General features: G+C 43.9%; 1 protein-coding gene across 1 annotated transcript in view; it reads left to right on the top strand.

Annotated features, from left to right (window-relative positions):
- Positions 1-1,132: 1,132 nt before the first annotated feature.
- Positions 1,133-15,273, top strand: part of LOC149274277 (rho GTPase-activating protein 31-like) — a 57,991-nt gene continuing 43,850 nt past the window's right edge. The window contains exon 1 of the mRNA XM_089505685.1: positions 1,133-1,232. Within this exon, the coding sequence (XP_089361811.1) occupies positions 1,133-1,232 (100 nt within the window). The remainder of the gene's footprint in view (positions 1,233-15,273) is intronic.

The following is a 15,273-nucleotide window of genomic DNA, read 5'->3' as shown; positions in this document are numbered from 1 at the left end:
ACTCATACCCAACAAACTTTTTCTGAAGGAAGGATGGTTTGGTGGACTGACCCTCCTAATTAAGGACACTTGGGAGGTATGCACTCTAAACCGTTAGTTGCCTGTTAACAACAGAGTGAGCCACAGAGCTGGCAGTCCACTGGAGGTTAAAGAAACACAACCCCTTTACTAGATGACGTCATACATGATCTGCTACATGGTGGATATTGACAGCGATGCACCCCCTGACTTGTCCTTTATTGTCAGAGGGGAGGGTTGGAGGAAGTATTGCTTTAGGCTTATGCTGGGGTGGGGGGCAGATTTCCTCCCTGTAAAGCTGAGCTGTCCCGTTATCTCCTGCATGTCAGAACTCCTCTCCCTCCCTCCCCCATTGTCATCCCACCTCCCTCCCTACTGCTCTCCCCCCCCTCCACCCCTAACAGGCACTGCCAAAAAAGCAACCCCCCCCCTTTCCTCATTTCCTTAACAGCATTTCCTGAGCTGGATAACCCAGTGATTTGTAAGAAAAGGAGGAAGGAGGAAAAAAAATTACAGATAGGTCAAAAAAAGTCATTTGCAGACACTGGGTCTGGACATGATGCATCTTTAAGTGAGGGCACCTCTTTCTTATTTTTTTTTTTCAGGAATCTGCCCCTTTTCCCCTAGTTTTTCCGCCCCAGCACAGAGGCAGGTCTGTTCTCCTACTGCCCAGGCTGCTTAGGTGGCATAAGTTGGCTGCAAACTGCCCAATGCGCAGACCTCGCCTCCCTGCTGCCACCTCCAGCTCTCTGCCCCACACATTCCCTCTTTCCTCCAGGATGTGATCCATGGCTCTTTGCACTTCTATCCCCCCTTTCTCTCTCTGGATCATCTGATCTGCCTCTGCTTCCCCCCCCCCCCCACCTTCCCCACCCTAGGGTGACAGCTGAGCCTCTTGTCTGGAGCTGCTGGATTTCCATGGAGTGATCTGGAGTTCCTGGGACATCCCAATGCTGTCTGCTGGCCATCAGAGCTCAGGCTCCGCGCTGCCTTTTCTTTGATTTTGTTTTATAGAAACTTTTATTATTATTATTATTATTTTATTTTTTTTTTAAACATTTTTTTTGCCATTGCTGGGAGGAGAGGAGGGGGATTCTCCTCTCTGGACCAACTCATGAAGAACAAGGGTGGAAAGTCGAAGTTCAAGAGGAAAGGGTCTACTGGAGGATTTGGCTGTGATCTCTCTGAGTATTTGGAGTCCTCAGGACAGGATGGTGAGTCAATTTACCCCAAAATCCTGCCTTTCCCCTATTGCCCTGACTGCTTGCATTAACCCCATTCTGATCATTCATTGGAATGATACTTTTTTGTTTACTGTTTTTGTAGCTTTTGTTACTTTGTTGCAAGTGAGTACAAAGTATCCTTCTCTCCGGTTAGCATTAACTGTATGACTGCTGGTTTGTCTGGGGAGGAAGCACCATACACACCCACCCCATGGCTCTCAAATGGTTAATGTGTAAAAGTTGCCTTTTGACATGTGTCTGGAGACTTACATCATGGGCAGCCTAAAACTTTTTTGAGCTTTGCTTATGGGGCAATAATTAACGTAGTAACGTAGGAGTTAATTAGCATGGGGTTCAGCTACCTGGCAGATAAGGGGTTAATTTTTGTACGTGCCCCCTAGCCACCCCTGCCTGGCCAGCGGCATCTGATCTGAATTACCAGGACAGTAATATGTTATGTAAAAGAGATTCTAATGTGTTCTCTGATCATTAACCCCTTCATTGCCAGGACTTAATGTAATGAAACTGTGCTATGCGGCAGAAGAAAATATGTTTACTCTTCGGCCCCTGCATACCACAAGAGGTTAACAGCAGCTTAAATGAAACAGTGTGGGATCAGGGACCTTTAACCCTTTGATTGCAAGAATGGGTACTGGACTGCTTTGTCAGCTAAAAAGGCAACACATTTCCCATAGTACATAACAGGTTAATTATACAGTATATTGAAACAGCTGGTCATATATGTTCTTGATCATATTACATGTGTTACTTTGTGATATTTAAAACTGTTTATACAGGAGGTGGGGTTTTGGTATTGAATTGCTTTATTGCAAGGGTTAAAAGTTGCTGTAGTTAACCAGTTCACTACCTAAGGATGTACACATAACCACTAGTACCAGCTCTGCCTGGTTATAAAGTGGTAAGGACTAGGAGACAGTGACCTGTCCCTGCTTGAACACAGGTGATTGTATGTTAAAGCATTGAGGGACATTTGAGAGCCACTCGGATATTATATTATATGTGGCTTTACATGAACCCCTTGTGTTGGCAGCCTTTAGTATTCCAGTGGCTGTGGAATACAACTCTCATTATTCTCAGAAAAACTTTGGCTGAGATTGATGAGCTTTGTAGCCGAAATGCCAAAAGAGCTTTAGCATGATGAGATTTGTAGTCCATAACAGCCGCAGTGCTTGAGAAGAGGTAAAAGGAAAACATTTTTGGAAAAGTCTGCCACAGTTGGCATTTAAATAAAGATATAAATAAAACATGTTTCTGAAATGTTTTAATGGAATAAATGACCAAATTATTTGGATTTTTCCATATTTTCCATTAAAAAAAGAAATGAGGCCCTGATTGCCCCTTCCTGGTTGGATGCGGCATCCGATTCCCATCTGACATTCCACGCTAAGATTATTTGAGAATCATAAGGAAAAAAGAACCATACAGTTTTCGTTTGTTGCTTCAATAACATTCCTTAAACACAGGTTTTCCTCTAGAGCGGCCGTGTACTGCATTCCTACGTAGCTGCTGCAGAGATGTTTTGAAATGAAGGACCTATGGGGCAAATTCAAAGCAATATTTAGAATGTATTTTGCAGATATGGCAGATTTGACCCTCATGGGGCAATGTGGGGGGCATAATTGGTATGGGGGTCTCTCCAAGAAGATAAAGGGGAACCATCTTGGTTTCTTGGGCTGGTTATTGGTGGAGGGTCCACCGGTCACTGTCAAGGTTTATAACAGCAGATCTTGTTCCATGGTCCAGGAACCTTCATCTACAGACCTGGCTTGACTGAAGTTTGGTGTCGGTGCAGTGGTATGATCCGCGTGTTTCCTGGGTCTTTAATGGCGTCTTGTCTTTCTAGACCGAAATAAAACCCGATCTATCCAATCATCTTGATCTATCTTATTCCCCGTTGAAAGTACCTTCCGTAAACTTGACTGCCTGTCTGGAGATGTGTTATCCGAACCCAGGATATCTTTAGGGTTAATTAGACATTGGATTACTACGGTCCCCGTTGCTTCGTTAGCATTTACCCAGGTCAACAGTCGGCGATATCTAAGACTCCCAATTGGTGCTTTTGCTCCCAGTATGTTATGGTTGATATCCCTGCTTGGAGGCAGGTGACTCAATTCAGTGTATCTTAAAATAATGTCAAGTCAAGGTTTCCATGAAGTTCGGTATTAGAGCCGTTTGGTGAGCCACATCATAGAATCTTCATGATGGGCTATAAAAGGGTTAATATTTCAGGAGTTTCCGAGTCGGCTTATTTAGTTCCCAGGTATGGATATGAAGGTTACTGTAGATCAGGGGATGGCGGCCGGCAGATTTTGTAGCTTTGACGAAACCCTGCTTGTCAGTGGAGGATCGGGAGGTCTCAGGCCATCACCCCCGGGACAGCTACGTTCTTTATGGTCCGAGTGTCCCAGTTCCGTATCTAAAGAACGTCCTCACGATTCTCATTCTCATGCGCAGTCTGCTCAAACAATGCAGGTAGAGTCCAGGAAGTGGGTGACAACTTCCTGCTCGGGACGACGGGAGGATTCCGAGTTTGCCCGCGCTGAAAAATGGGAAATTAAGGGGAAAAAAACGGCTAAAATCCCCCGCCTATGCCTTTAATGGATACAGGTGTGATGTCAGAGCTGGAAATATAAATCAAATATCACATAATGTAATAAAATGAATTTGTAACACACGCGATGGATGGACTTCCGCGCCGGATTCAATTGTGGTTTCATCTCGGACGTGAAAGCTCCTCAGTAAATCATCAGAGGCAGGAATCATTTATTTTCGACCAATCAAAGCTAAAGTAAGAATCTATTTCGCAACATTTTCCTTTTGCTTGGAGACGACGTTGGCAAAATCTGAAATCTGGTGTTTTTTTCACTCAAAAGTGAGATTTTTGTTATTCTGTGGCTTGGACGGCTATCTGCGTTCCTTGGACCATAGTGGGTTCTCGGTGGCCACTCCACCAAAAGCTGCCCCATCTTCTTCTCAGTGTCCTTCTCGTCTTCCCTGTTACTTTAGTTACCTGTTTAGATTAACAGAATTTTGGCAGGTGTGTTTATAATAATTTATTTATCCCTGGAGCCGTGACGGGTCTTTTTCTGGCCATTTAAAAAAAAAAAATAATATGGCATAAATATTTCCAGTTGAGCCTTGTGCTGAAAGTAGATATAAAGCATGGGACGGATTTGGCGGCATCAAATTCTTAGCAAATTTACCCGGAACGCAAAATCTCACCACTGGCTTAATATATATAAATTTATTTTTTTTATATAATTTTTTATATAATTTTTTGTAATTTAAAAAAAAACAAACCATTAATATTCATTTTTATTATTTTTTTATTATTTAATATTTGGAATGGGCTGAATACAGGAATGGCCAGAAGTTTAGTAATTAGAGCTTTGGGGGATCATGACCCGGGGGGGGGGGATCATAATTGTGCAAATAATAGCACCGGGGCTGTGATGTCAAAGCAACGGAGATACCTTAACAACGTAAATGTGTATATTTATCATATTCTTACTTCTTTCCCCTGGATAAAGAGTATGTTACTGGGGTGACAAATATATGCAACCAATCAGAGGCAAGCGATGGGACTATCCCACCTAATAACGGCTGCTTTACAGTTTGGCGAGCGTGCGTGACCGTGTTTACAGCTGTTTGCACAGCTGGCGGCTCCATATAGAACTCTCTTTTTTTTTCTGTGCCCTTATAATACATAAAAAAAAACTATTTTAACCCTATAAGTGTCATGACGTATTACTGATGCCCCTTTGCAAAGTGGCAAAGATTAAAAATAAATTCTCCTATACATTGTGCTAGGTAATTATATAGCAAACGCATAATTATCTGATATAAATGTATAGATCAAATACCTTGTTGTTTTTATCTATTTTTTTGCCTTTGTGCATGTTGGTGAAACCATAACTGTAATGTATAGATCAAAAAGTACAGTGATCCGTATCTGCGCCTTGGGTTGAACGTTCGCAGTGGGTATGGCCCATTTTTCTGCAAGGTACTAGTAGCCAAGCTACTTAGTCTCCATCTGCACCTTAAAGTAAGGTTTATCGCGGGATGTTTTTATTTCCTGTGACTCCTAACCTCGCTTTCTTCATGCTGAGGACAGGATTTAGAAGCCCTTTTAAATATCAAAAAGGAATTTGGGATAATGATTCCCACATGCAAGGCTGATGTCTAAGGCGGGACACCCTAAGGAGGACTGGTGCGCTGTAGAATTTGAATGGGATCATCTGTCCTCCACCTGCTCCTCCCTGTGAGGCTCCCTCTATATAAAAGAGCGCAAGAGAGATAGATAGACAGCTCTGTTTTCACTCGCTTCACATCCTCCATGGGTGTTTATGACAGCATAAGTGTATCGACCCATGCACAAGTAAAAAACCCCAGCGCTGTATACAGTAATATAACCCCCAGCACTGTGTACAATAATATAACCCCCAGCACTGTATACAGTAATATAACCCCCAGTGCTGTATATAGTAATATAACCCCCAGCAATGTATACAATAATATAACCCCCCAGCGCTGTATACAGTAATATAACCCCCCAGCGCTGTATACAGTAATATAACCCCCAGCGCTGTATACAGTAATATAACCCCCAGCGCTGTATACAGTAATATAACCCCCCAGCGCTGTATACAGTAATATAACCCCCCAGCGCTGTATACAGTAATATAACCCCCAGCGCTGTATACAGTAATATAACCCCCCAGCGCTGTATACAGTAATATAACCCCCAACGCTGTATACAGTAATATAACCCCCAGCACTGTATACAGTAATATAACCCCCCAGCGCTGTATACAGTAATATAACCCCCCAACGCTGTTAACAGTAATATAACCCCCAGCGCTGTATACAGTAATATAACCCCCAGTGCTGTATACAGTAATATAACCCCCAGCGCTGTATACAGTAATATAACCCCCAGCGCTGTATACAGTAATATAACCCCCCCAGCGCTGTATACAGTAATATAACCCCCAGCGCTGTATACAGTAATAACCCCCCAGGACTGTATACAGTAATATAACCCCCAGCGCTGTATACAGTAATATAACCCCCCAGGACTGTATACAGTAATATAACCCCCCAGGACTGTATACAGTAATATAACCCCCAGCGCTGTATACAGTAATATAACCCCCAGCGCTGTATACAGTAATATAACCCCCCAGGACTGTATACAGTAATATAACCCCCAGCGCTGTATACAGTAATATAACCCACAGTGCTGTATACAGTAATAACCCCCCCAGTGCTGTATACAGTAATATAACCCCCCCCAGCGCTGTATACAGTAATATAACCCCCAGCGCTGTATACAGTAATAACCCCCAGCGCTGTATACAGTAATATAACCCCCAGCGCTGTATACAGTAATATAACCCCCCGCGCTGTATACAGTAATATAACCCCCCAGCGCTGTATACAGTAATATAACCCCCAGCGCTGTATACAGTAATATAACCCCCCAGCGCTGTATACAGTAATATAACCCCCCAGCGCTGTATACAGTAATATAACCCCCCCAGCGCTGTATACAGTAATATAACCCCCAGCACTGTATACAGTAATATAACTCCCAGCGCTGTATACAGTAATATAACCCCCCAGCGCTGTATACAGTAATATAACCCCCCCAGCGCTGTATACAGTATTATAACCCCCAGCACTGTATACAGTAATATAACTCCCAGCGCTGTATACAGTAATATAACCCCCAGCACTGTATACAGTAATATAACCCCCAGCGCTGTATACAGTAATATAACCCCCAGCGCTGTATACAGTAATATAACCCCCTCCGCTGTATACAGTAATATAACCCCCAGCGCTGTATACACTAATATAACCCCCAGCGCTGTATACAGTAATATAACCCCCCCCAGCGCTGTATACAGTAATATAACCCCGCAGCGCTGTATACAGTAATATAACCCCCAGCACTGTATACAGTAATATAACCCCCAGCGCTGTATACAGTAATATAACCCCCAGCGCTGTATACAGTAATATAACCCCCAGCACTGTATACAGTAATATAACCCCCAGCGCTGTATACAGTAATATAACCCCCCAGCGCTGCATACAGTAATATCGGTCGTTGTTGACAAAAAACTGGTTCTATTTCAATAAATTCCCTTTATCTGCAGACCTGGAGGCCACCATTGTTGTCAGTCATGTGATTTTTCCCGACTCAAACACAACACTGAGCTGATGCTTTATGGCAAGGCTAATTAAGTCCCTTTCTCCACAGGCCAGTTGGTTTTAATTGGCAGTGTTGAGTACAATGGCACTTATTCTTATGTCCTGCATCAAAGAGGGTCACAGGGATTTGGAGAGGGACTGAACTTCCTATACAGGGACCATTGGGAGGTATACCATGTTTAAAGGGCTTTGCTGGATAGCAGTATAGATAACATTCTAGTTTATGGTCTATTAACCTGCAATGTTTCAAACACAACCAGATTATCTCATGGCCGATGTCCAGGGCTCTAGGAAGGTGTCCACGTTTTTATGCCAAAAAATGATTACTATTTTAGGAGTACATTTATTGGCTCCGTGTAATGATTTTACTGACCTGCTGGGAAATGCTGACTATAAACACTAAACAACAGGTAAAATGCAACAAAAATGATACATTTAAAGAAACAGTATCATATAATAACATTTTCTTGATGACATAGATTTTTTTTACATTTTTTTGCTAACAGTTTGGAAATAGATCATGTGCAATTAATTCCATTTTTTATATATATATATATATATATATTTATTTTTTTTTTTCTTTGCAGTTTTACATTTTTAGTTGTCATTTACAATTTAATATAATCAACCTAATTATAAAAACTACTGAAAAATAAAGTAAAATATACAGGTGTCTCAGAAATATATCAGCTGATAAAATATACATGCATTATTCTCATAATCATGTCTTTATTTTTTTTATTTTTATTTGTTTTTGCAGTGTATACATTTGAGCATCGTATCAATTAAAGAAACAACAAAAAAAAATGCAAATTATCCATTTACCACCATGAAAATCCTTATTAGGGGTAACCTATTAAAATTATAATATTTTGTTACATTAAAAATTATAATAATAGATCATATTATATAATATATTGTAATAAAATATTCTATCATTATAATATATTATATAATAAAAATAGAATATAATATTATTATTTATAATATCATTAAAATATAATATTTTATAATTATAAAATTATAGTATTTTATCAACACTCTCCAGATTAGGTTGACTCAAATGATTTTATGATAGCTCCGGGTTTTACATTTTACAAAGGGGGGGGGGGATTTATTCTGTTTTGCTGTTCTTTGGTTTGTCCGAGAGGGAAGGGGTTAAACAAGGACAGAATTATGGACCTGGAGAGGAATATATCCTACCAGACGTGACATTGATTCAGTGGAACAGGGCATCCTTCAGAAAACTTTAAATCAGGATGTTCCCCGTGTTGGGCGTCCAGTCCGCACACACACGAGCCTCTGTATATTCATTCGGAACAGAGACATCTGTTGTCTCCGAGTCAGATGTTGCGCAGGATTTTATATCCCGTTTTATGTGGACTGGCGGAGAATTTCCAGAGTATTTCAAGGTTGTGATAATACAGAATATTATACCAGCAGCAGCTGCGACGGTTATTGCTTATATCTGCGCACGCATGTGTCTGCGCTAGACAAAAAACATAATAAACGTGTAAAAGTTACCTAAAAAGTACAGCATTACAGATGGCCAAGTAGGGCTTGTGTGATTAGTAAAACTTTATAAGCGACTTTGTGATTGCATAAAATGCAATTTATTTACACAATTTCATTTATAAAGCCGTTTCCTGCTGTTTCTATACACATTATCGGGGCTTTTGGGGCCGTAGAACCCTGCGATCCCCTCATACCCAGCAAACATTCCGAGCTCCTAGAAAAAAGGCTTCATTGTTATTGCTCTACAATACCGTTGAAAACTAGTAAAGTTCTGTTTAAGGTCGTTTAACGCGTAGATCGACGCCGTGAGTACCTATTTTACAAAATATAATATAGATAATAAAACGTGCAGGCCTTTACAGCTGCTGGCTGACGCTGAGCACCTCTCCAAAGTCTACTGCGGACAATAACTTAAAGAAAATTCTCTGCTTTGTAGAACTTCAGCTAACGTGTATCTCCATAATTTATGGTGTCCAAAATCACGTGTGTTTCGAAATGTAGCAAAACCGGCATGAATCTGGGACTCAGTACCTACTCGATTACGTAGGTCAACAGGAGATACTTGTAGAAAGAGTGCTATTGGTAGCACACTCCATGGGCCGTTCTGGGGGTTACTAAGCAGCGCTGGCACTTTAAGGCCAGCGGGCACCAGATGATGTACATGTGGAACATTATGCTCCTCTACTCCAGCTGGTGGCTGCACGATGGAGGACCCAGCTGGAGCAGCGGTATCGGTAAGTATGTGGCCCTATCTGCCCCCCGGCCCATGGGGCATTTGTCCCAGATGGCCAGTCTGAGTCTGCTAACACCACAATAAGCTTGGGACTCTCTACTCTGTATTCGTTTGCTTTAAGACTGTTTTTTAACCTAATCACTAGTGTGTGTCCAAATGTTTTCACTGTACTCACGAAAACATACAAACCCAAGCTAACAATCACTTCCAGATGTGTCGGCAGGGGAGGCGAAAGCAAAGTTTGCAATAGACACAAATTCTGTCGAGTCAGCCTCTTGCGTTATCATTTGTTAACGTCACATCTGTTCTGCCGGCTCTACGGGTTTCCTAACGCTCACCCCGGGTCTCAGGGCAGCGATGAAGTACTGCCAAGGGGTTAAAATCTAAAACTAGAGGTTCAGAGGCTTGGATGTAATATAAGGGAGTTTTACTTTACTGAGAGGGTGGTAGATACGTGGAACAGCCTCCCAGCAGAAGTAGTAGAGGCTAATAGAGTGAGGGAATGTAAACACGCATGGGATAGGCGTATGGTTCCTGAGGCTAGGACAAGAGACCAACGACTGATTGGAGACTGAGTCTTTACAGCTGGAGAATGGGCGACTAGACGGGCCGAATGGGTCCTATCTGCCATCACATTTCTGTTAGACGGTAGTAACGAACGTCCACGAGGGATGCGCGTTCTCCGAGAGCCTCGACGGTTCATTGTTTGGTCTCTGCAAATAAGTTTTTGGCAGGAAAGAACTGGAATGGTTTCCAGCCTCACCAGAAAGTTACGCCCAACGTTTAGTGATATTTTCCCTATTTATATGAAGTCATTTCGAGCACATGGAAAGCCCATAATAACCGAGCGTACGGGGGGGAAGAGCGTACGAGGGGGAAGAGCGTACGGGGGGGGGGAAGAGCGTACGGGGGGGAAGAGCGTACGGGGGGGAAAGAGCCTACTGGGGAAAAGAGTGTACGGAGGAAAAGAGCGTACGAGGGGAAAGAGCGTACGGGGGGGACAAGAGCGTACGGGGGAAAGAGCGTACGGGGGAAAAGAGCATACGGAGGAAAAGAGCATACGGGGGGAAAAGAGCGTACGGAGGAAAAGAGCGTACGGGGGAAAGAGCGTACAGGGGAAAAAGATCGTACGGGGGAAAGAGCGTACGGAGGAAAATAGCGTACGGGGGAAAATAGCGTACGGGGGAAAATAGCGTACGGGGGAAAAGAGCGTACGGGGGAAAAGAGCGTACGGGGGAAAAGAGCGTACGAGGGGAAAGAGTGTACGGGGGAAAGAGCGTACGGGGGAAAAGAGCGTACAGGGGAAAAGAGCGTACGAGGGGAAAGAGCGTACGGTGGGAAAAGAGCGTACGGGGGAAAAGAGCGTACGAGGGGAAAGAGCGTACGGTGGGAAAAGCGCATAATAAGAATTTGGTAATCAGAGCGCGCATCCAACGCAGAGAACGGTTTAAACAATACAGTGCGAGCAGACGGTTCACGAGCTTCCTGCTTCCATGTGACTCACGTCTGCAGGACAAACGCCCACTTCCTGTGCAGAAAAGTCTTGGGTAAATTTACCAAAAAGTAAAAAATACCAGCATTTAGAACCTGGAGTTATTCGACGGAACCCTAATAATCATGTCGTCAAAGATTCACCCCACGACTTCTTACTCCTAGTAGAACCAGGACCGGAACGGCCATCTGGCACACCGGGCTAATTCCTGCTGGGCTGGTAGCCTATAGGATCTTTTATGTTACCCATAATGCTTCTCCCGTACATCGGATCCTTAAAGGGCCACGTAGTAATCCCCAGTCCAGCTCCGAATAGACGTTATTGAAGACTGGATTGGGTGACTGGGCTGTGGAGGGAACGGGTGGCACGTTTTGGCTTAAAATCGAGCGACTGGGAATGATTGTACTTATTTTCGATGTAATGTAAGGAAGTATTACTTTACTAACAGGGTGGTAGATTAATTGAACAGCCTCCCAGCATAGGTGGTAGAGGGTAATACAGTGAGGGTATTAAACATGCATAGGATAGAAATACGGCTCCTGAATCTAAGACGAGACCAACGACTGATTAAGGTTTGAGTCTTTACAGCAGGAGAAACGGGCGACTAGACGGGGGCCGGAAGAGTCTGCATTTATTACACCTTATATAACTTGCAGGGCCATCCCTATGGGTTTTTTGCCCCTGGGTTAGCGATATCTCAGATCCCCCATAGGTCGCCTTCATCATGTGATGCCCATGTGGCAGTAGATACTGGGGTTGATCCCTCGTTACCCGGGGCTGTCGCCCTCCCGTGGCTTCACCAAACATCTGTTTCCTGCAGGATCTGCCTCCTTGAAATGCGGCCTTTAATGAAGTCTTTCTTCGGCCCTCGGTCAAAGCTCTTTGCGGTCTCCGCTCTGACGCATGACCTCCTTTTTGAGACATCCCGGCTTTGATGTCCGCTCCGAGGATCCCATCCCGGCAGTCACCTCCTTTTACTGCCGAAAGGAAAATGTTAAGCCGATCGTTTGCTTTTGTCAAAAAAATCTCATTTTATTGAAACCTCAACTAAGTGAAAAATATCATCCTCCATTTTTTTAAAATATTTTTTCAAAAAATAAAAATAAAAACAGGGAAGTTTTAGAAGTTGTTCGTATAAATTTAACATATTTTTTTGTAAAAATGGTGAATTTTTACTGGCTTCTTGGTGGTTTCAGCCAATGAGAAGATAGATGTAAAATGCGGATTACCAATCAGATGCCAAACAAATGGTAATAAACGAAATACGCCGGATACCCGCACTCTCCGGCTGATTAACGGAGTCCGCAGGGGGAAATGCTTACTTTACCAAATTAATAAGAGTTTTTGTATCAAACTTTTAAAGTTTGTACTTTTCTGAAAGTCCTTTACAGTGAGTTCCAGAGATATACAGCAATGCTGTGTGTTCAAAGAACCACGGAAAACTTGGCACGTTTTACCTGGTCAATGCAGATTATTAGGCCTCCCAGCAGAGGTGGTAGACAAGTGGAACAGCCTCCCAGCAGAGGTGGTAGAGGGTAATACAGTGAGGGTATTAAACACGCATGGGGTAGAGATACGGCTCCTGAATCTAAGACGAGACCAACGACTGATTACGGTCTGAGTCTTTCCAGCGGGAGAAACGGGTGACTAGCCCGGGGCCGGGTGGGGCCGATCTGCCGGACGGATCTGTGCCATGCATACCTTGCGGCTTCGGCGTGTTTTGCTGGGACGGGTACCTTGCAGTAGTCCGTTTAGTAAATCAGGGATAGGGAATAGGATACGCTTGCAGCAGACGCTAGGCGCAGAAGTTGCCGATCCCGTCCAGGTCACTTTCCCACGGGTTCCGTGGACAGCTTCGCCCAGAATAGTTTCACTTCTGCTTACTTGGTGCTTTTCGGTTAACTCCTTTGTCAATATCGTTCCCAGAGAATATAATCTTCAACGGCATACGTTTCATTTAAAGGGACGCGGTTGGCCGAGCGCATCACGTGACACACGTATGTATACTCACCGCCAGCTCGGATTGGTGAGACCTCTGTGAGTATGAGTGTTACACGCTCTCATTGATTCCATTTGGAGCATTTTCCCGACGCTGATTGGCTGATTCAAGCAGCCAATCAATGGCACAAAACGTCAGACCACTGAGGGAATGGGAAGCTGCAGCTTCTCCCTAAGGTTTCCAGGAGCCGGAGAATAAAATTGAGACCTCGGCATTGCAGTGCCCAATCCCGCCGAGCCCTACCTCTGTCAAGAAAGCAGGAGCATACGTAGAGCTAGGAGGGACAGAGTGACAGAGTACCAAATTTGGGACTATCCCACGAACAGCGGGACAGTTGGTAAGCATGATGTCCTGGAATTCCCTTGTCTGAATACTTCCTAATATCTAATCCATTTTACTGCTACAGAATCTGTACATAAAATCTAATATAATGTTCTGACCTTCCCTTCCATACACTCTATAACATAACAAAAGGGTACAGATAACTTAATGGGGAGGAATAATCATGCAGATCCTGAGAACAGAACATTTAAGGTGGCTGCTCCCTGTAGGTTTTGTGAAGCTTCTAATAGTTAGATTTTTGTTACTTTGTTTCATTCAAGGCCAAATAACAGGATTTTCTCCCCACGCCAGAGAATCCCAAAACGGCCGGAATCTCTCCAGCGATTCTCTGGCTTCCTCAGATTACTAAAGAATTAACCCCCAAAGCCACGGAGGGGTTTAAAGGGGTTAAACATATACAGCATATATGTGACCAGCTTCCCACAAGATGTGACTTGGAGGGAATCCTATGGGGGGGCGGGGCAAGTGCATATGGGGGTTCTGTAGAAACCCCCCCTGGATTTGTAAGGGGCAGAAAGGGAAAAATTAAAGGGGCCGCTGTCGTATACATTTCAAGTACACGTGATGGCTGGAGTGTCCCTTTAACAGCGGGGCAGTGGGCTTCTTCTCCCCGTGTTCATTAAAACTACCGTCACATGGGGTGAGAAGGGAGCAGGTACCGAGGGGCTTGGGATACCCCCAACATTTTCAGATGCCCGATCCAGGACACCTTTGCTTGGGTTGCTTTGTTAGAGACAGGGTGGGGGTTGGGCCATCCATCTACCTTACCTGTCCAGGCACCATGCAATGTATAGATATGATATGATGTCATATTGTGGTACTCCGCTTCAGTATACGGCAAGTTGGCTACGTGGGGGATGCGATTGAGGTCACTTGAACTCAACTAACTAACCCATGATCCCCACTGTCCTACTTTCACCCCGCAGGCCTGTGGGACGGTGCTTGGACTGTTTCAACGGGACACCTGGGACTGGAGGTATGATAGGTAGTAGGTATAACGGAGTGTCAGGATGAGTGTGTGTGTGTGTGTGGGGGGTGTTTTATTCTACAACCCATGTAGAAAAACTCTCAGTCCTGTAGGGAAGCAATGGTCTCAACTCAAGCAATACCAAATAGTTTCCAGGTGTGTTTGATCTATACATTGTGCAGGGGAACAGTAACACGCGGCGGTTCTCTGAGCCCTCAGGGGGTGATTATGACCGGTCTAATCCCATCGCCAGGTGAGTGGGGTCTGTAAAACGCATTCTATTTCACAATCTCACAGCCTTGAAAGACGCAAAGTCTGAGGAAGGTCGGGGAACGTTTTCTCCCTTGGCTTTCAGGTTGTCCCCTGTGCCAGAAGAACAGACCTTCTTGGAGGACACTAATACCGTCCCAGGTGACTTGGAGAAAAGTCTTACCCCGGACATATCTTCTTCACATCAAATAGCTTGGAGGGGCAAATACATGGGTGGCTTCTTGGATTTGCAAGGAGGACACCAAAAAAAATTTAAAGGGACCGGGCAGCTAAAATGCATAAGATGGCTGGAGGGTCCCTTTAATATTCACTCTTTCTTTTCGGTGAGGCTGTCTGGGGGATTATTCTGTCCCTTTAATGCAATAACATTGTCTGCAAATCTTTACAATGTGTAACTTTTAAACCATTGGCGAGGAAGGGGCATTAACCAGACACTACTACATACATTAATAATACATTACTCTTTAACATACT

Source organism: Sceloporus occidentalis, unplaced genomic scaffold (genome assembly GCF_023333645.1).
Source record: "Sceloporus occidentalis isolate IW3139 unplaced genomic scaffold, rSceOcc1.0.p SCAF_342, whole genome shotgun sequence".
In the NCBI taxonomy this organism is placed as follows: Eukaryota; Metazoa; Chordata; class Lepidosauria; order Squamata; family Phrynosomatidae; genus Sceloporus; species Sceloporus occidentalis.
Note: the sequence above shows the minus strand (reverse complement) of the source record. Positions and strands in the feature narration are given on the sequence as shown.